We start from the raw sequence: 21892 nt of genomic DNA, 5'->3' as shown, positions 1-21892 counted from the left end.
CCGGTTAGATTTGGCAAGACAAACTGAGAATGGCCTCGTGTGCTAACCTAAAAGACTCTGGACGTTATAAACGGAGGACCTGTCGATATATCCAGAACACTTACTCCAAAATCCCATTAAGTACAAAGGAAGTACAACTCAGTATAGATACTAGAGTGTTCGCCTCCCTTCAGATTTTAAGAACTATGTAAATCAATGCTATCTTTAAAAACAAATTACGGATATTTCAATAAGTAGAACAAACTATGAAGGTATTGTGCATTTCTGTTTTATGTAGATAATAAAATATTACTTTAACATAAATATATAAGGATCTCTGCGTTTTTATTTTTCCCCACAAGCACATCCAAATGTACCAAAACAAAGTATTTTTAGAGACGGAAACAAAATAATAATTAAAAAAAAATTACATCCCATATAGATTTTGTTTACCTACTCATTTAAAGCTACAGAAAAACAGTTTCCAGAACCTGTTTGCTTTAAAAGAAATAAATATACATTGAGGCAGGCCACTTAAAAATGATATGAAAATATTTCCCTGGGTAGCATTTAAAAAAAAGAAACAAAGAAAAATAGACAAAGAAAACATTTAAACTATTTCTGCATTTCAAAGGACAAATATTAAACATATATACATAGTGGTAAGGTTTGCGTGGTAACTTTTTTATTATTATTATTTTAAGTAAACCTATTTAGAGTTAGAGGCTTTTTCACAAACATCCTCTGAACTCTGTTTTTCTGACCTTACCCATATATTAATGTGTCTGAAAGTTCATTTCCTCCCTTTACCACTGGATCTGCCCTGATCTGAATCTTTCACTGGGAGCGAGTCCTCAGCACTCTAAATAGCAAGCAGCTGAATACATCCCCCCAAAAAGCTCAGTGCCTGTATCATTATGACCATCGTTGGAAAAAACAGAATAAAGGCAAATAAATACGCCTAACAGAACTCGCCATTTGCTCACCAAGAACATAAGAGACAACCAAATGTGACAGGCGCTTAAAAAGCCAGTAAGAACCGTATTCTAAAGTCCTACCTACTGAATTCACTGTTGAGCTGATCGAGAGAATGTTTCACGTTTTTCTCCATAATTGCCAAACACTCAGCTAAGCAAACTTTTCAGATTATGAAAAAGCTTTTTTTCCCTATGACAGCACCCTTTTGTGCTGATTACATAGTTCATGTGTGAATTTGTACTTAGCACAGTGTAAAGTCCCCCCCCCCGGCCCCGCCATCTCCTACACAGCCACTGTTTCAAGTTTTCTCTTCTGTACTCCCCTCCATAGCCTTTTGTGTTTGTGTTTTTGGAAAGTTAACCGTTTCCCGTCGAGCTAATGTCAAGAAATGCACTTTAAAGCTATCGACGAAGGGGAGAAAAGAGGAATTGAAAATGGCATTTCCCCACTCCATTTGGTTCCCGCCCCAGCCCCCCCAGTGAAAGAGACAAGGCTGCCCAACTTAAACTAGTCCTTTCGTGCAATGAATGGAGCAGCGAGTTGAGCAAAGGGCGTGGGGTTTTTATATATGAGCGGAAAAATAAATATGGAAAGTAAAGCAACAATAAATGCACTAGAGATATGCAGACAGAACCGTGTGCTAAGTGTTACGTATATATATGCAAGTTCTCCGTTCTTTCTGTTTATAGCTTTTTGTTGAAACTGCTCAATAAAACCAAGTTTAGAGGCTGACATCAGCACATATACTCCAGTGCTATGTAATTAGGAATACTAAAAGCACACAGAGAACTTTACATATGGGGTGTCTAAAGTTAAATATCCTCTCCCCCCGGTTTTCTTCAAAGTGTCACTTTCTTTCTGTTGGAAAACTCTGGACATACATTTAACCTCCACAACATTTCCTCCGAGCGCTTTCACGACGGGCCTTCCTCCCTAAAATGAAGCAATTAGTCTCTATTCATTTTTCTTTTACTGTCCCCAACCCCGAAACACTGCCTGAAAATGAAGTTTACGTTATTGGTTTTCATTATTCTCTTCCAAACTGGACGCTTGCCTCTGAAGGCACGTCTTAAGCGTTTGTGAGAGTCAGATCTCTTGAAAGTGGAAGTTGTTTGTTTACATATATTTGCTATGGTAAAAGGAGAAAATAAACATTACACATATGTAAGAAGACTTGTTTATAACAAAAGTTCACATAAACACATTAAGAAAGCAAGGGCTATAACACAGTAACATTTTGTAGACTGGTCAATGGTTCCCTCACGCTCACCGTGGGAAATGCAAGTCATTTGCAACATCAAGGTCGGGAAAAAAAAGTATTTGTTAATGTAAACTTCAATTTTCTTGCAGTGCAAATTCAAACGGTTAAATACTGTCTACATCAAAAGGGATTTATTTTTTTATTCCTAATGGGGAGCCACATCAAATAAACACAGCAGCATGTGCCTATACTGAGCATCATTCCAAGATTAAAGCTGCCTTTGTGTTTAGCAGGGCTCAGAGTCGGTTCCACTCTTGTTTCGTAATTAATTGAGGGTTTTTTTGTAAAATTTTCTCTCAGTGCCTGACACTGTGCGTGTATCTGTCTGTCTCGCGTCTGTTTGTGTGTGATACTCACTCCACTCCATTGCATGGGCACTCGCCTGTAAAGATCAAAACACATCATTTCACCTGCTACCGTTTGCGGGGTAGTCCAGTGCAGGTTTTTGTGTGTGTTGTTCTGTTTTTAAGATAGAAGAAAACGTTAAAAAAAAACAAAACAAAACAAAAAAACAATCAAAAGTTGGGGGAGTGGGAATGGGGGGGCAATTCCCCCCCGCCAACCCCCATGTGAGTTCACTGCACAGGCGTCTGCACCCCGTGGTGTGGCGGAGTGTCCCTACTTGCCCCATATACATCCTCGGCCCCGGGCAGAGTCCCTCCCGGGGGAGTCATGCGTTTCTCTTTCTGTCTCCTGTTACAAAACCACACTCGCACCACCTCTTTCTCCAGCTGTAGGCTGTCCGCCAGCGAGGTGATCTCCTGGGCAGAGGGCTTGGGGCACTTGAGGAAGTGGCTCTCCAGGGCGCCCTTGACGCTCACCTCGATGGAGGTGCGCTTTTTCCTCTTGCGCCCCTGGGCTGCGATCTTGTCTATGCTGGTCGGGCTGCCCGAGGACGAGTCCGCCTCCTCCAACCACTTGTTCAACAAAGGCTTCAGCTTGCACATGTTCTTGAAGCTCAGCTGCAGGGCCTCGAACCTGCAGATGGTGGTCTGCGAGAAGACGTTCCCGTACAGGGTGCCCAGGGCCAAGCCCACGTCCGCTTGGGTAAATCCCAGTTTGATCCGGCGCTGCTTGAACTGCTTGGCGAACTGCTCCAGGTCGTCCGAGGTCGGCGTGTCCTCGTCCGAGTGGGGGTCGTGGTGGCCGCCGCCGCCGCCGCCGCCCCCGGGGTGCTGCTGGTGCGGAGGGTGCGGCTGCGGGTGCCCCCCGGGGTGCTCCCCGCCGTGGTGCTGCTGTTGCTGCTGCTGCTCATCGTGGGCATCCCTCAGGCCGTGGTGGTGCAAGCCCGGCTGGCCGGAGCCCAGCATCCCGTTGACCGTGAAGCCCGGCGGCTGGGAGTAGAGCAGCCCCGCTTGCCCCCCGTTGGAGGAGGCCATGCTGGGCGGCAGGTGAGCCGAGGCGCCCGTCCTCCATGCCCCGGCGGCGGCGGCGGCGTGGTGGCTGCCGGCGTGGTGCACCAGGTGGGGCGGTCTCCCCTGCTGCTGCTGCTGCTGGTGCTGCTGGTGCTGCTGGAGCTCGTCCCCTCGGCCCCCGGGCTGCACCACCGAGGGCTTGATGTCCTGCTGGCCCAGGGGGCTGGTGGACCAGGGCGAGTCCCCGCCGCCGCCGCCGCCTCCCCCGCCGTGGGACAGCGCCGTGATCCACTGGTGAGCGTGGCTGAGCGGGTGCCCGTTGCTCTGCAGCGTGTAGTCCGCCTGCACCAGCGTCTGTGCATCCCTGTAGCCGGCGCCCGGCTGCATGCTCCCCGGCGGCTCCGCATGCACCATGGAGGAGCTGGAGGTGAGCAGGCTGTAGTGGTTAGACGCTGTGGTCGCCATGACTCTCCGAGCCGGACTGATCGCGCTGGTTAAAGGAGCCGCGCATTTGACAGCTACTTTTTCGCCTCGGGCTCCTCTCTCCTCTCGCTCCCCCCCAAGTCCTCTTGGCAGAGCCCACTGCAAAGGCACGCGTCCCGGCTCCTCCCTCCCGCGCCCTCCCATTGGCTCCCACCGCTTTGATTTACGTGGAGACCTCTAGCAACCGGCTCCGGCGGAACCGCCGATTGGCCCCAGCCGCGGCGCCGACACCCCGCCCCACAACCGCTCGCTCCCTTTTTGTAACCAAACTCTAAGGGGGAAAAAGGCGCTTGGCTGCTCGCAACCACATGGATGGGGGAAGGCGGGGGGAAGATGCGGGGGAGGGGGAGGATTCTCCGCGCACCGACCGGAGAAGCAAGTACGCTCCACTCTGGCCATGCACGATGCAAGTCCTGGAGGAGATGCACGTTGTTCTCCTGTTGCTTGCATCATTGCAAAGCTGCCTGGCTCGTTGCATGCTTTAAACGCTCTTTGCAGTTGTGCACGCACGCGCTCCGCAGAGCGCGAGCTGTGGAGTGGGCTATCTTTAAGCACGGCCTGGATTGCAAGGATGGCACTGGTACAAGAGTGAGATCACTTTACCACAGTAATTTGTTCGCTCTGTAAGTCACACTAGCGCTTCATCAATGCTGCTCTGTTGACTCGTGATGAATTCCCTGCCCCCCCCCCCCCGCGCCCTTCCTCCATCCACGCGCCGACTCCTTACGATTTTTTTAAATGCAACTTTGTTAGCGACAGTTTAAAAATGAACCAGAGCCTGCCGGTTTGTAGATACAAGGGAGGCTTTGGAAAGATCCGAGCGGGTGCGATTGCGCTCTAGCCTTTACACCCAGCAGCGCCGGGGAAACTCGTGGCTCCCGTGCCACAATACAAGAAGGTGATGATGCCGGGTGCTGCCGCCCTCCGGGGAGGGCAAGAGGCTCTGGAAATTCCCAACCTGCCCCAGCAGCAGGTGCTACCCGGGACAAAACACCCAGCAAAGAATTCCAGGGCTTAATACCTTGCAAATCACAAAACGACGGCAGTCCGGCGGTGTTAGGCTTCCCCAGGCACTGCGGGACAGGAGTGTCTACAGATCAGATTCAGCGACTCCGTTTTCTGCGCGCTAACAAAAAAGATAAACAAGTTGCTGCCCGAACAGGAAAGAAGGACATGGTGGAACTGAATGCGGATCTCTTAGGCATGAGCGGTACTCGGGTTAGCCGTGGTAAAGAGTTCATTTCCCATTTTTAAGTGGAAACCAAAGCTTTATGTTGAAAATAAACCACTGGGGGGGTAGGGGGGCTGCGCTGTAGACTAAAAGTATCTTAATCGAAATAGTACAATAGGGCAGACTGGAGAATTTATTACTACTAATAAGAACTAGCTTACTTCTGAGAGTTGTTTATAAATCACCATACTTACCATACCTTGAAAGACTGTTTGGCTGGAAATATTCCTCCGTGTGAGTGTGTGGACGGGCTGGTGCAAACATATTCACAGCACAAAGAGGCTCTTTAGTGTTAGGAAACAAGGGCCCGGGCAGGAGTACCTTGCTTAGTTAGTTTAGCGGCATATTAAGAGATTGTTCAGCCAGGAGTCAACTTGGCCCAAATGAAAATCATTTAAGCTGCAAGGAAGGGGAGATTCTACTCGAAATTTTTCCTCTCCTGTGGTGTGAGGAACGCAAGCAAAGGGGCAATGCCGTCTGCTCTGCAGGTATCCATGAAAAGTCAGTTTATACTTTATGTCTCTGAATTGTTTCCACGGTAGAAATCATAGTTTTGATCGTGTTTTAAGGACATTGACAGTTTGATGCTGACATGCTGGTGCAGTTTGTCCAAATGAGGTACTTTATAGTCCATTGCGTGGATATAAAAACAAGCAAAACCTACAACAAACTTCCACTAAAACAACCAACAACGCCTGAACAGAATCACAGCACAGCATATACCAGGAGAAAAGCACTGTTCTTATTTCCTATTGGGCGGAAGTGCTTTTTCAAGGCTGAATTTGAACTGGCTTTCCTTCAAATACCTAATAAAAGTACTTCAGGACACAGGCTAGAGAATGGCTTATTTGCAAGACCAGTTTTTAAAGTGTGTTTATGTGCCTCGGGGTGCTTACAAGTGTTATCCTTAAAAAGTCAACGACAAAGCCACTTCTGCCATAACCTAATATGTGTATCTCACATATTTACCCCCAACTAATATTTCTATATGGCGAAACTTACCTCTCAAGTGGACAAAACACACAAGACACTGAGCAGAGAGCAGGCACCATACATTAGAAGTTCTGTATACGGTGAAGCAATCTGAAATCAGCCTTATGCAACTTAAAAGTTCCCTGCGTCTCTCTCCCTCCCCCCGCCCCTCCAGTTATGCACAGACGAAGAGCCAGGGACGATGTATACAATCGCTGTTCCGCGTGTTTAATACCCCTAATAAATCACTGGCAGATATCAAAGGCTCCTGGCAATCACACAATTGCAAAAGTATGAACACGGTGTAAAAACCCCTTTCCCCCTACTTCTCCCCCTCCCCCAGTGACATTAACATCTATACGGTCACAGCTGGAAAGAGCGCGGAGTGCGAACGGTGAATTCAGAGGCGATGCAGACTCCGCCTCCTCGTCCCCATCATCATCATCATCATCGTTATCCCTGTCATTAATACTGTTCCTGAAGCATCCTTAACTCCCAGCTCCCCCTGTGGAGGAAACCGCTACCGGAGAGCTCATGAGCGGGGAGAGCTCTTGATTGTCTGCACCTCCGTGGTTCCTGTGCGACTGGTGCTGATTTCAGTTTGAGCCCCCAAATTGGGGCTGGTTTAGGTCCAGGGAGCTCGGGATGTGAAAGAGACAGTCATGTGTCCCCTTTCTTTGGTAACTGACCCTGCTGGATTAGAGGGCTCCGGAGCCTTTATTTCCTTTCTCTGCCCGTATAAAAGCAGGTTGAAGGTGATGCAGTGTCTTGGGCAGACACTGCAGTGTTTTGATTCAGCTCAGCCCTTTTCACTGTTCAAAGCAGCTGTTCAAATACTAGGGCTGCTTAGTTTGACGTGAAGAGGATTTTCAAACAACCCTAAAAAGCTTTGAACTGACAGGCCTCCTTGATATCTCCTTCATTCCAATACAGCTACCCGAGAATATTCTCTATAAAACACATATAGGCTCGTCTTAAATGGAGCTTTCTCCTGCATGGGAGGTGAGCTGCTGCACACTCGCAAGGTGCATTGCATAAGGAATGGTGGTGGGTTCAAAGCATTGGTCCTGCTGGGACGTTTAAAATCCAAGGCGAGCTACCGCATTTCCCCGAGATATAGTTTGTGGACTCTAGCCCTTTCTTGTTAAATATCTTGGGCTGTTGAATCATCCTTTTACTTGAGCTGTTTTAACGCTTACACTCTCGCAAATCCAAGCCTTGCGGAGAGAAAGCTACATCTACTCGGTCAAAGTACAAACACTGATCCTTTCTAGCAAGATTTGATTTCTAACGGCCCCTTAATGCTCAGGGGTTTAAGAGTTCTCTCTTTAAAAAAAAAAATGAGGCGGAAAGACAATTTTAAACTGTGCACTCAGTGGCTCGAAATCGACTCCGGCAGCTTAAGAAAAAAACATCTTCTAAACTTCGATTTTTTGCTCATGCATAGCTAGTTTTAGGGTGAAATCATTAAGAAGCAGCAATGCACTCTGCGATTTGCCAAAATACTTTTTCTGGTGCAATAAACACAGATCCATGCAACCGAGCCTGCAGCTCCCTTTAAAGGCCGAGTTGGGAGATTTGTGCACATTACTAGGACGCATTTAATGTAACTATTGTGAGATGCGACTGTTTTGATCTCTTGTTCCCTTTTTAACCTTTCTGTATGAACCATTCAATCCTGCGCTTTCTGTAGGTCTTTCCAGTGTGGCTCGAAGGAGCCTGATCTCGTGGAGAGACCCAACACATGAATGGAACTTCAACTTTAAGGGCCTTCAGCGGGACAAAACTGAGGCCGAGGCTTCACAAGTGATTGCTTTAAAAAAAATCCAACCTACACAAAGAGGCAGCTGGCTGCTTTAATGAAAACTGCCTTAAAGCTGCAAGAACTGCAGCCTCAGGGATGTATTTATAAGATGACTCAAAAGCTACACTTTCAAGTTGCTTCTCCTCAGGGTAGGTATAACAAACATATTTAACTAAGATATCTAAACAAAATGGACAGAAACTGATAACTTGGACTGCAGAGGATCACATTACCCACTGAAATTAAAACCCATAGGTTAAATTGATTTCTCCACCTAGCTGCATCAGACAAAAGAATATATTTTTTTCCTGCTAGAATATCGATTCGCCTAGAAGATAGAAAGGTGTAGAATAATAATGATGAAAAAAGTTTCTGAAAAGTTTGTATTAATGTTCATTTCCAACATTCCCTGCAACTCTATTCTTCTGGCCATTTCATTCATATGTGGCTATTCTATTTTATCTGTATCACTGTTTAAACTAGTAGGATGTAATGTTCTAAGTTCAGTATTTGAAATTAAATAATTTGAATTCCCGGATATTAATCTTTTCCCTTCATCCCCCAGTTCTGAATCTTTGTCATTAAAAATGATCCACCCTTTGTAGTCCGCAAGTGAATATTTTATAGACAGATACCGCTATGAAGACTTCTAACACAACGTCAACCAGTCAAGCTTAGCTGTTGCAGGGATTACTTTGAGTAATTTATCAAAGGAACGCTGCTAAATTTGGAGTGGTGAATATGAGGCCTGGAGGGGAAAAGAAGCAAAGAGGACAAATTCCATCAGTTTGTGAGATAAATTCTACTTGGAGTTAATACAGCTTGTTTATATTGAAGTCTCAGAGCTAGAACAAGATGCGATTGGCAGAGTTGCTTCATGCAATTTAGTTTTCAGGAGGCTTGCTGTTAAATGACCTCCCAGCCACATAGTTTAAAGAGGGCTTCTTTTAGCATTAAAGCAGGTGGATTGGTAGCAGACAGGAGGGGCTCAAACATCTTTGATATATTAAAGTGTTTTCAACTGAGACCTCTCAGAAACTAAACTGGAGCTTGACAGGGGGGAAATAGTCTGCTTCACTGACAAAATAGTTCCTTTCTTCCCCCCAATAATCAAATAAACACATACACTAGGAAGAGCCCAAATATAATATTTTTCTACTTAACTCAGGGAAATGAGGTTTTCTTACATAAGTTGCATTTTCGGTATGTTTTTAAGAAAAAGTGGAACACAGTTAAAACTTCTATTCTGAAATATATTGGTAGAAGTGATATCTAATGCCATGTTAACCTCCTCAGGGTGGAGGAGAAGCCGGGGTTGACTCTTGGTGGTGCATATGCGTACTATAGAAAAATCCAGTCAGTCTTGAAAACCTGAGCATGCCCTGCACTTCTAGACCTCAGCAGCTGCAGGTGATGGCAATAATGCATGTCACAAAGCTTTAGCCATAATAAAAAGTTGGAATGGAGGAAGAAATGCTCGCTGAGGTTGGCCGTGGGAATATCTGGGGTGGGAGAGAGAAAGAAACCTTGCCATAGAATCAGCCCAATAATGACCCCTTAGCCCTTCCCCGGGAGTTTTACATGATAAGCCAAAGGCAAAGGATGAAAACTTGACGCTGCAGATTTCGCAGGCCCGCTGTGGGCTAGCAGAGGAACAATGAATAGACGACGTCTTCCAGTCTTGGCTCGGAGCTCCATGGACCTTTCAAGAGCTTACGGTTGTAGACGCTGGGCCCGATCCTGCTCCTATTGAAATGGGAGTAGGATCGGGGCCGCTCGTTTCAGAAGGGAAACCTGCTTAGTGTTTTCCACCTATTGTAAGATAGAGGCAAGATTCCCGCTGCCCAGCCCGCCGTGTTTTTCCGTGCGTCTATAAGGAAAGGCTAGGAGCGGCGACCCTCGCAAGCGGTGGGTGCGAGCAACAGACTTCGGCTCGGCCTGGGCGCAGAGCGTTGCCGCGGCGGCTCAGCGTGCGCTGCAGGCAGAAGCCGGGCGCTGAGTTTCCTCCCTTGGCGGAGGCAGCTGAGCGGTTAGAAAGTTTCTTTGGCCGGGCTTCGAAGAGGAGGAAGAAGAGGGAAGCAAACAAGGAGGCCGGGCCATTGTCCACAGCGGGTGCATTTTTGCCAGGCTGCCGTTGGTTGCTATAGTGAGGGGGGGGGGGGGGAAGCCACATAGAGCAGCATAGTTCAGCTCCCTCCGCACTCGCCAGCCCCAGTGAGCAGCGCTCACCACCCCCAACCAAAATAAAAGCGCCCCCCGCCCCGCCGGCATCCCAGGCCCCTCCCTGGGTACTAGCCTGGTGCTCAAAGGCTGGAGGTGAGGGCGCACTGCTAGGTAGAAGTAGAGAGGGAGATGCCCTGGTTACACAGCTGGGGCATGAGCAGGCAAACAGCCTGCTGTAGTCTGCGCCCACAAGCAAAGCAACCCCTTCTTTCTGCTTTATTCACCATACCGATTTCTCATGCTTTAGTGAAAAGCAGAAATCATGGTCACTGCAAGTCCAGTTGGGATTCAATAGCTCCTGACAGTGGCGCACAAACGTGCAACGGTGAAGAATGCTAGATTCATAGCAAGGAACATTACACCTGATACAGCCCCTATTCATTCGATCGCAGCGGCTTCCCATCCTGCAAATCATCAGTGTCACTGATCCTGAAACCAGCTTCTTTTTGTTTAAATAATTAAGCGGGGGTGGGGGAGACGAATTTTACTTCTTCGATGCAAATGACCTGCTCTTTAATTTTAAAAGAGACTCTTATTTTGCAGCAGTGTTGTTTTTGTTGCCTTGCTATTGAACTTTGAAAACAGTGTGGAGTGGGAAGGCAATAATGAAGGGTCTCCAAGGCTGAAGATTTAGTTAAGTGTGCGCCTCGAGATGGCGAGAAGAAAGTTAGTTACTTAGTTAACTGAGAATTATTCACCTTCTGAGATCGTCACAGCAGCTTGTCCAAATGACAGTTTCGAACTGGGGTGAGGGAAATTTTCAGTTGTTGTTTTTTCCAGGACAAGTTATACTGCAGCTGAAGGAGAGAGGTCAGTATCTTTTCAAATCAATCTGTCTGCTCTGTACCCATATATTCCCTGTAAAGGGAAAATCTCCAACTTTGTTCCTTCATCTGTTCTGCATCATCTGAAGTAGACAGTTCTTTAGATTGCATGCACTTTTGCTCTCGACCAAGTGAAACTTTACAGTTATATAGAGTTATCTGAAATGAGAAAAAAAATAAAAGTATTCTGTTCCAATCACATCGGAGAATTGTTCTTTTCTTGTCCCATTGTTATTTTTGATCTCGTTTTCGACTTTGTGGTTGATAAGTTTTTATTAAAAAAAAACTTTACAAGCCATCACTTAATGCATTATTCACATTTTTAAAAAATGCTTGAAAGAAATCACGCTAATGAAGAGAACATTTGTAGCAATTTGGTGATAATTATCAGAATCACCAAATATTCGCAAAGGCTTTAACATTACGTGTTGGAAGAAAAGCAAAACACATTATTTTAATAGTCTGATATGCAAACTATGGACCATTCAATTACATGGCTTAATAATGCATACATGATGTGATCTTGTTATTGGGATAGGAAGGTCTGCAATAATTCACTCCAAAGACCAAGTGTGCTCTTACATCCAGTAAAATCCATTGCCATGGATCAGGGGCCCCTGCCAAACTACATTTAAGAGAATAAAAATTAATGACTGAGAATTTGAGCGTTAAATTAACATTAATTATATGACCTGCCTGCTGGAAAGATTAAATATCTTAGGCCCTAATTAGATAACGTCTCCTCATACATCAAACAATTTCCATTTCCAGATTTCAGTATTAAAATGCAGAATGGGAAACCGGGGTTGTTTTCTCTTAGTCTCTTTCAGCGCTAGCACGTAAGATCTAAATACCGTACCAACCTCCTCCTGGAGGGTGGGGTTTGCAAGGGTGAAAGAGAGTCCAGGGAATATGTTTGGGTCAATGTGTTCTTCGAGTTGAATTTCTTTAACTAATTCCGCTGAACGCGTCGAACAAATTAGCTAGAGAACTTATGAACTAATTTTAGTAGCTCGAGAAACACGGAGCCCCTGCCGCGGCTTAAGAAGTGGAGCTGGGAGTCCAAGTACTGGAAAGACACTTTGGTGTTTCAAATAACTGGATGTACAGCGGGGTCTTGGGGCAGCTGAAGTGCTTAGTTTGCTTTATTCGCAGCAGCCCCTAACCCCCACGCTGACTGTAGAGAGGACAGCCCCAGCGGAGTTAAAAGGGAGATTAGCTAGCCGGGTAGCTCTCTCCTCCGGGAGGGGCACGGGACACGTCCTTCGGGGGGTTCTTCTCTTCAAATTGACACTTCAAAGAATGCGGCTCCGCGCTCCCCCCGCGCCACCTCATCCACCCCCCCCCCCAACCGTAGTTTCTGCCTTTGTCAGCAGTTCATTTCACGACCACCTCCCGTCTGTCTCCAGCGGCCTCGCCGCCCCGCGCGCGCCGTTGCTGTGAAAAGGGGGTGGGCTGGTCCTCACGCGGGACTCCCCGCAAGGCTGCGCGGCTGCCGGGTGGCGCGCCGCGCCCAGCGCTGCGGCGGGGGACACGCGTCCTTCAGCCTGGGGGCGGCTAGCTAGCTTTGGTGAACGGTGCGTTTTCCTGGGCCGGGGGGGGGGGGGGCAGAAGTCGGAGGGCGAAAGGAAACTGCTCTTGTTTGTCACCTCCCTCTGTCCCGAGGGCGAGGATTTCATCTCAGGCGCCAGACAAAAGGAGCGCCGCACAGAAGTGCCGGGGAAAGCCCCCCCCCCTTTTTTATTGGGGGGGGGGGGCATGAAAGTGCCAGAGAAGAAAGTTTCGTTGCAGACTTCTGTGCCTGCGTTCACATTTCCGCTCCGAGGTCAAGTTTAAAGCGGGCCCTCCCATTCCCGGGGGGGGGGGACCCAAACGGACCAAAGAGCAGCCACCTGTGTCCCCTTCGGTGTCGCCGAGCTGGGCAGAGCAGGCGCCTCGATTACGGGGGTTCGGGTTTCCCGTCAGAAAGCGGGGGTTTAACCTGGCACATTTCCCGCTTCCCCAGGAAAACGCCCAGGATCATTTTCTCCTTCCCAGGAAAAAGGGGCTTGTAGGACAGAGGGGATGCAGCCCGGTGCAGGCGCAGGGGAGAGCGGAGGCAGGGTGGGCACAGGGCACTGGGGATCGGGTGCATGCCAGGGAGAAGGAGCGTGTGTGCGCACGCGCGCAGAGCAGAGGCCGCGCAGGTGTTTGCGTGTGGGCAGGGCCACGGGGGTGCGGGATGTGTTTGGGCAGAGGACAGGGAGTGCAGGTGACGGTGCGTGCGTAGTTGACGCCGGACAGAGTGTAGTGTGCGCGCATGGGGAAGGGGGGAGAGCGTGGGGTGTGTGCGGGGGAGCGGAGGGGAGAGAGTGGGAGCTGTGGGCGGGGGGGAGGGGCAGGGTGGGGTGTGTGGACGGGGGAGAGGGCAGAGTGGGGTGTGGGCGGGGGAGGGGCAGGGTGGGGTGTGTGTGCTGGGAAGGGGGCAGAGTGGGGTGTGTGGAGGGGGGAGAGGGCAGAGTGGAATGTGTGGGCAGGGAGGGGGCAGAGTGGGGTGTGTGTTCGGGGGAAGGGGCAGAGTGGGGTGTGTGTGCTGGGAAGGGGGCAGTGTGGGGTGTGTGGAGGGGGGGAGAGGGCAGAGTGGAGTGTGCGTGCGGGGGGGAGGGCAGAGTGGAGTGTGTGGACGGGGGGACAGGGCAGAGTGGGGTGTGTGGGCGGGGGAGAGGGCAGAGTGGGGTGTGTGGACGGGGGGAGAGGGCAGAGTGGAGTGTGCGTGCGGGGGAAGGGGCAGAGTGGGGTGTGTGGACGGGGGGAGAGGGCAGAGTGGAATGTGTGGGCAGGGAAGGGGGCAGAGTGGGGTGTGTGTGCTGGGAAGGGGGCAGAGTGGGGTGTGTGGACGGGGGGAGAGGGCAGAGTGGGGTGTGTGTGCTGGGAAGGGGGCAGAGTGGGGTGTGTGTGCTGGGAAGGGGGCAGAGTGGGGTGTGTGGACGGGGGGAGAGGGCAGAGTGGGGTGTGTGTGCTGGGAAGGGGGCAGAGTGGAGTGTGCGTGCGGGGGAAGGGGCAGAGTGGGGTGTGTGGGCGGGGGAGAGGGCAGAGTGGGGTGTGCACAGAACAGAGCGCTCGCGGTGTGTAGAGAGGAGGGGGCGGGAGGGGGCTCGGTACTGGGCTGACAGGTGGAGCGTGTGAGGATCTGTGCGGGCTGTGTGTGCAGGGGCGTGAGCGGGGGCAGAGCTGGGGTGCGGAGGGAGGGGCGCACGGGTCGCGCCAGGAGCGGGGATCTACACCAGTGATCAGAGGACAGGTCGGAATGGGCGCCGGGAGGCCGCGGCTGGCCAGGGCGGGCGGGCGCCGGGCGCACTGCAGGGTTTGGGGCGCGCAGCAGCGGGCGGGGAGCTGGGCGTGGCTGTAGCAGAGCGGCTGTTCCGGGGAGGGAGGTCGGGGACTGGATCTGCAGAGGGGCAGTGAGCGTGTGTGAATACCAGAGGACGTCGGGGTGTCTGCAGGGGCCTGCCAGTGCGCCCATCCCGGCGCAGAGCAGGAGTTTACTCCCTTGAACCCAAGGATGTGTCTGGGGGCAGTAGCAGGCCCGGGGCGCAGAGAAGAGGCAGGCGCGGGGGGACGTGTGTGGCTGTCCAGGGGATGACACGGTTTATTGCTGACCAGGCTGCAGAACCCTGGGGGCGTGCACGGGGTATATCCTAGCGTCCACCGCAAGATGGGTCTGGGGGAGAAATCACAGTAGTGTCCCTACCGGGATGGGCAGCTGAAGCCGGGTGATCGGCGCTGGAGGAAGGAAGGCTGCTGCTGACCCGGAGCCAGCGTTCCTGCGCTCAGGAAAGCATGATGCAGGGGAAATGAGCTGCGGGATTTCCCGATCCCTCAGAGGAGTTGGGACTCCACTTCTGCAGCGGCCTTCCGAGGCGGTGTAGAAGACACTTGCCTGCAGTGTTTCCTCCCCGCACGTTGACTTCTCTGTCGGTTTCCTTCCAGACTTGCTTGACAGCAGAGGTCAAAATGAATCTGGACTTTCCCCTGTATTGGACGATCGACGGCTGCCTAACCCCTCCCTGTACGCTGATGATCCTGTGCTCTCACTCGCTAGATACAGAAACAATCACGCCTAAATCCGCACTAAGGACGCTGCCTATATTCGCACTTGGAATCCAAGCAGTGGGACAGTTACTCAGACTGACAAATACGGTCTTCCTGGGCGTGGCGGTGTCAGGAATTGAAGACCGCATTACACCTGTCTCCACTCTGGGCTAATGCTCCATTTAACGACGGTGTCACTGATCAGATGTGTAGTTCATTGGTGCTTATCCCAACAGGGACCTTTATAGATTTCGAAGATGAGGGTGAGGGTACCTTAATAAACTGGGAAAACGTTCTCAGCATATATAATTGCAGTTTTGGTAACTCTGCAGAGGGGCTCGGTTGGTCCCTGCAGCCCCTGCATATCCCAGGTCACCTCAGCATCAGACATTTCGTGTTGAATTTTAGGGCTAAATCCTCACTTGAGTAATCCGTACAACAATTAGCTCAATTTTTCTTCAATGGGACTATTCCGGGAGCAGGGATTACTCAAGTGAATAAAGATTGGTAGGCTAGGCCCTTCATTGACTTTCCATTTAGACAGGCACTTTAAAGCAAAAGTTGAGGGAAGCCCTGAAATAAATATAATCAAAGCAATACTATTAAATAGATGCCAGCTATAAAAGGAAAGGAGAAACAGAACCACATGTCAATTTCACCCTGCATTGTAATCTTGCAATTCAGTAAAAATGGCCATACTGGGTCAGAAAAAGGTCCATCTAACCCAGTATCCTGTCTTCCAACAGTGGCCAATACCAGGTGCCCCAGAGGGAATGAACAGAACAGGTAATCATCAAGTGATCCACCCCGTCGCCCATTCCCAGCTTCTGGCAAACAGAGGCTAGGGACACCATTCCTGCCCATCCTGGCTAATAGCCATTGATGGACCTATCCTCCATGAATTTATCTAGTTCTTTTCTGAACCTTGTTATCGTCTTGGCCTTCGCAACATCCTCTGGCAAAGACTGACTGTGCGCTGTATGAAAAAATACTTCCTTTTGTTTGTTTTAAAGGTACTGCCGATTAATTTCACTTGGCAACACTTAGTTCTTGTGTTATGAGAAGTAAACAACACTTCCTTATTTACTTTCTTCACACCAGTCATGATTTTATAGACCTCAATCATATCCCCCCTTAGTCATCTCTTTTCCAAGCTGAAAAGTCACAGTTTTATTAATCTCTCGTCATACAGAAGCCATTCCACACCCCAATAATTTTTGTTGCCCTTTTCTGAACTTTTTCGAATTCCAATATATCTTTTTGAGATGGGGCAACCACATCTGCACACAGTACTCAAGATGTGGCCGTACCATGGACTTATATAGAGGCAACATGATATTTTCTGTCTTATTAAATAATTCCCAACATTCTGTTCGCTTTTTGGACTTCTGCTGTAGATTGAGTGGATGTTTTCAGAGAACTATCCACAATGACTCCAAGATCTCTTTCTTGAGTGGTAACAGCTAATTTAGACCCCATCATTTTGTATGTGTAGTTGGGATTATGTTTTCTAGTGTGCATTACTTTACATTTATCAACATTGAATTTCATCTGCCACTTTAAAAGTGGCAAAGAGTCCTGTGGCACCTTATAGACTAACAGACGGCTGTTAGTCTATAAGGTGCCACAGGACTCTTTGCTGCTTTTACAGATCCAGACTAACATGGCTACTGCTCTGATATCTGCCACTTTGTTGGCCAGTCACCCAGTTTTGTGAGATCCATTTGGAGCTCTTTGCAGTCTGCCTGGGACTTAACTATCTTGAGTAGTTTTGTATTATCTGCAAATTTTGCCACCTCACTGTTTACCCCTTTTTCCAGATCATTTATGAATATGTTGAATAGGACTGGTCCCAGTACAGACCCCTGGGGGACACCGCTAATTACCTCTTTCCATTCTGAAAACTGACTATTTATTCCTACCCTTGTTTCCTATCTTTTAACCAGTTACTAATCCATGAGGGGACCTTTCTTCTTATCCTGTGGCAGCTTATTTTGCTTAAGAGCCTTTGGTCAGGGACCTTGTTAAAGGTTTTCTGAAAATCTAAGTACACTATATCTACTGGATCCCCCATGTCCACATGCTTGTTGACCCCCTCAAAGAATTCTAGTAGATTGGTGAGGCATGATTTCCCTTTACAAAAACCATGTTGACTCTTCTCCAATAAATTGTGTTCATCTATCTGTCTGACAATTTTCTTCTTTGCTATAGTTTCAACCTGTTTGCCAGGTACTGAAATCAGGCTTACAGGCCTGTGATTGCTGGGGTCATCTCTGGAGCCCTTTTTAAAAATTGGCATCACATTAGCTATCCTCCAGACATTTGAAGCTGATTTAAATGATAGGTTACAGTCTATTGTTAGTAGTTATGTAATTTTGCATTTGAGTTCATTCAGAACTCTTGGGTGAATAGCATCTGGTCCTGGTGACTTATTACTGTTTAGTTTATCAGTTTGTTCCGAAACCTCCTCCAATGACACCTCAAACAGGGACAGTTCCTTACATTTGTCATCTAAAAAGAATGGCTCAGGTTTGGGAATCTCCCTCACATCCTCAGCCGAGAAGACTGATGCAAAGAATTCATTTAGTTTCTCTGCAATGGCCTTATCGTCCTTGAGTGCTCCTTTAGCATCTGGATTGTGCAGTGGACCCAGGAGTTTATGCTCCTTCCTGTTTTCCTCACTAGGATTTAACTTCCACTTTTTGCTGTTTTGTGTCTCACTCCTTCTTTTACTTTGTTGTTTAGCCATGGTGGCACGTTTTTGCTCCTCTTACTATGCTTTTTTAACTTGGGGTATACATTTAAGTTGAGCCTCTGTTATGGTGTCTTTAAAAAGTTTCCATGCAGTTTGCAGGGATTTCACTTTTGGCACTGTACCTTTTAAATTTAATATAAAGGTGGTAGCCAAAAATTGAAACATAGCATCACTTTACCTTGGGCCCCCTTCATTCTCGTCATCTGATCATTGGCTTTTATATTCAGTTTAAATAGAGTTTATATATATGTTATTGTTCTTTCTGAGAGCTTCAGACTTTATCAAAAACATCCACCTTTTGCCTGTTACTATCTCTTTCTCATTCTCTGGACTGAACTGATAACAAATGAGGTTTACTCCTAAGTTAAATGACAGCTCAAGGGACCCAACCTCCTCTGAGTGGACAGTGACTATATGCACTGTTTCACTGTGGGCTCTGTGCCCAACTCCACGCATCCCCATCTGCAACCTTCTGAGTTTGAACCTGGCAGCAACGCCCCTCTTTTTGTCCAAAAGTTGATGGCTAATACACAAGACAATCTCTCAAGAGTCAGTCACCCCTTCTCAGGCAAAGGACATATGCTTTGTCTTTTAAAGTGTATAACAAATATGAATAAAATGTAGTTAGTGAACCAGGGGAAGAGAGAGAGAGAGATGCACTAGTAGATGGAATATTAAATTCAAGAAGTTTATAAACTTCACTAGCACGTCCAACCATCCAATTCCTCTCCCCAATAACAGCCAGTCCCCCTAGCTTCTCTCCAGCAATAGTTAACAAACAACATTCCTTGTTGAAGGAGCAGGAATACACCCCCCAAACAAGAACGTGGCAAGCAGTACAAAAAGTTAGACAAAACCAAACCAGTAAACAAAAATCAATCTAATCTAACCTAGTTTAGGAGGTGGGAGAGAATTGCAGTCCTACTGAGATTATTCCTCTTTGCAGATGCCCTGAGTACGCTGGTTTCTTTTTTTTTGAATATGGTGATGTGCCATGTTTTATATCAGGGGTGGCCAACCTATGGCTCCAGAGCCACATGCAGCTCTTCAGAAGTTAATATGCGGCTCCTTGTATAGGCACCGACTCCGGGGCTGGAGCTACAGATGCCAACTTTCCAATGTGCCAGGGGGTGCTCACTGCTCAGCCCCTGGCTCTGCCACAGGCCCTGCCCCCACTCCACCCTTTTCCGTCCCCTCCCCTGAGCCTGCCATGCCCTTGCTCCTTGCCCTCCCCTGCACCCCCTCCCCCGAGCCTCCTGCATGTCATGAAACAGCTGATCAGGAGGAGAGGCGCTGATCGGCAGGGCTGCTGGTGAGTGGGAGGCGCTGGGAGTGGAGGGGCGGGGAGCTGATGGGGGACTGCTGACATATTACTGTGGCTCTTTGGCAATGTACATTGGTAAATTCTGGCTCCTTCTCAGGCTCAGGTTGGCCACCCGTGTTTTATATGGTTGGTGTGAGAGGTGGATAGAGTTTTTAGGCTGTTAAAATTTTAAATTAATCCAGCAGAGCACACTCACTGAACTCCTCCAAGACCCTAATCCTCCTTGATCGTTGTGGAGCTCTTTTGTGGAGAGTAAGGTCGGCACTAAAAACCCTGGCTCCAGAGTCACTGCAAATGCAATGATAGATGGCTGGACTTCTGCAGTTGTACTTGGTCTGCCAAGGGGCCTGATCTGGGCTGGAACAGTCAGGGTTCCTTCATTTCTCCCCCACAGAGACCTTGAAAGGCAATCAGTCTTCAAGTGAAACATCTCAAATAATTCATGCACCATAATAATTGTATAGTCCCATTAAAGTGACGCAGAATAGTCAATTCTTCAAGTATAATAATTGCATCTCACAAACAAAACATATAATAAAAACATTAAGAGAAACAAAAAAAATATAATAAAATGATATGCATTTAGGAGTAAACTCTGTTGCTGGAGACAACAGTATCTCGACTGCCTAGCTGAAAGCATATGGATCTCTATACCTGCGCTGGGCAGCAGAAATCAATTTGAATCCCTTTTCTGCCTGCAATGCCCATCACATTGCTTGAATCTGGCTGTGGGAGAATTTCCAGTTCTCCACTGCTCATACACTCGGTCAGTGTCTAATCAATAGCCAGCCTCACAGCCGAGACTGCACTTCAGCATAAATTGGTTCAAGGTGTCTTGTTCCAAATGCCAGACATAGAGAATTGGCTCCTTAGTTATTCTGTAACCCGAAGGTATACAAAATAGCTTCCTAACTGGGAATAACATTATCATAAACACATTTATGCCTGTGCTGGAAGGACAAGGTCATAACACATATTCCATAATGTCAATGGACTAGTCTATGATGGACTGTCCCAGACAATGCTTTCCAATGTCATATATCACAAAAAGGTCAAAGATCATGTAATTCTTGTGCTAGACTCTTTGTCAATGTATATTAGATCCCAAAGAATGGCAAGAGCAGCTGTAATATTTTGTGCCACACGGCACATTTGGTGCTATACGGCATGCATGTGAAGTGGAAAACATGTAAAACATCTATTTTTTTCCCCCAACATGTCTCTAAAGCTGCAGCATGGCTCACGGTAACTTTTTATATTTGGTTATGACACCTCAGCTTGTGTTGCTCTGCTTTCCACAACAGCTGTTGCCCCTCTGGAAAATGAGATTCTCTTTTTATTCAGCCAGAGTCGTTTTGGTCAGTTCCTAGGCCGGGGTGGCCAACCTGAGCCTGAGAAGAAGCCAGAATTTACCAATGTACATTGCCAAAGAGCCACAGTAATACATCAGCAGCCCCCTGTCAGCTCCTCTCACTCCAACCTGCAGCGCCTCCTGCCCGCCGACAGCCTCACCAATCAGTGCCTCCTGCTACCTCCCCACGCCTCCCGCCTCCTGTGATCAGCTGTTATGCAGTGCGCAGGAGGCTCTGGTGGGGAGGGGAGGAGAGCAAGGGCATGGCAGGCTCAGGGAAAGGGGTGGAGTGGGGGGCAGGGCCTGTGGCAGAGCCAGGGGTTGAGCAGTGAGCCCCCCCCGGCACTGTTGGCGCCTGCAGCTTCAGCCCTGGAGTTGGTGCCTATATTAACTTCTGAAGAGCCGCATGCGGCTCTGGAGCCACAGATTGGCCACCCCTGTCCTAGGCTTTCACCCTGCTTGTCCAGACCAGTTCAATCAGCTCTGCCTGAGATGGAGCCCCAGACTTCTCAGATCCAGTCTGCCATTGTATTGTAACAATCCTCAAGTGTTTACAGTGGGGGTGGCATATATAGAACCATTGTTTCTTTCCTGCTTGCTTTGCTTTACAGCTTCTGTCAGACTAAACCAATGTTTCCTTCAGTAAAGATCCTAATAACCCCATCAACACAGAGTATTAATAAATTATTACGGAGCAGCTCCATGCCCATCTCAGTTAGTTTATGCCCTGAAGCATGACGGTTTTATATTTAAATGTACATTCTTGGCTTTGGGTGCCTTAGTTCCACTGCCAAAGACTTCCCTCCTTCATTCACCTCTCACCTGAATACATCCATGTTACCATAGGCAGGCTGGTAGTGCTACCTATTATTAAAGTTCCCTGATAGGTCCCATTATAAGACCCTATTTTCCATTGCTTATAACTTTGCCAAACTTTAACTTTTTGGACTGCAATTTTCCATGCCAGGTGTCTGCTTCAGGCTGAATGGGTTTTTGGACCGTGTCAGCCAAAACAGCTCAGCCATTTGTGAGAATGATGAGAGGAAAAATAATCCCATCATTTTACAATTTAATAATATCCTGGAGACCTTTTCTTTGAAAGGTTCTAGCTCCTTCATGCTTTGGCGCAGGGAATTTAAATTTGGCAGGAAGGTGGCCATTGTGTCAGAAATGTGCCTTTTGCCATGCTGATGAAAATTTGCCCAAAGTTATGAGCCTTTGAAAAAATCACAGTTTGCACATGCTCAGTAGAGATTTCTTACATTTTAGCAGCTCAAGTCT

General features: G+C 48.2%; 1 protein-coding gene across 1 annotated transcript; it reads right to left on the bottom strand.

The window, feature by feature from the left end:
• Positions 1–305: 305 nt before the first annotated feature.
• On the bottom strand, positions 306–4145 carry POU3F2 (POU class 3 homeobox 2). The gene has a single exon (XM_048844950.2). It carries the CDS (start codon positions 4036–4038, stop codon positions 2794–2796), a length of 1245 nt encoding a protein of 414 aa, XP_048700907.1. The 5' UTR covers positions 4039–4145; the 3' UTR covers positions 306–2793.
• Positions 4146–21892: the final 17747 nt, after the last annotated feature.

This window comes from Caretta caretta, chromosome 3, assembly GCF_965140235.1.
Source record: "Caretta caretta isolate rCarCar2 chromosome 3, rCarCar1.hap1, whole genome shotgun sequence".
NCBI classification, from domain to species: domain Eukaryota; kingdom Metazoa; phylum Chordata; order Testudines; family Cheloniidae; genus Caretta; species Caretta caretta.
This window is presented reverse-complemented; position numbering and strand designations above follow the sequence as displayed.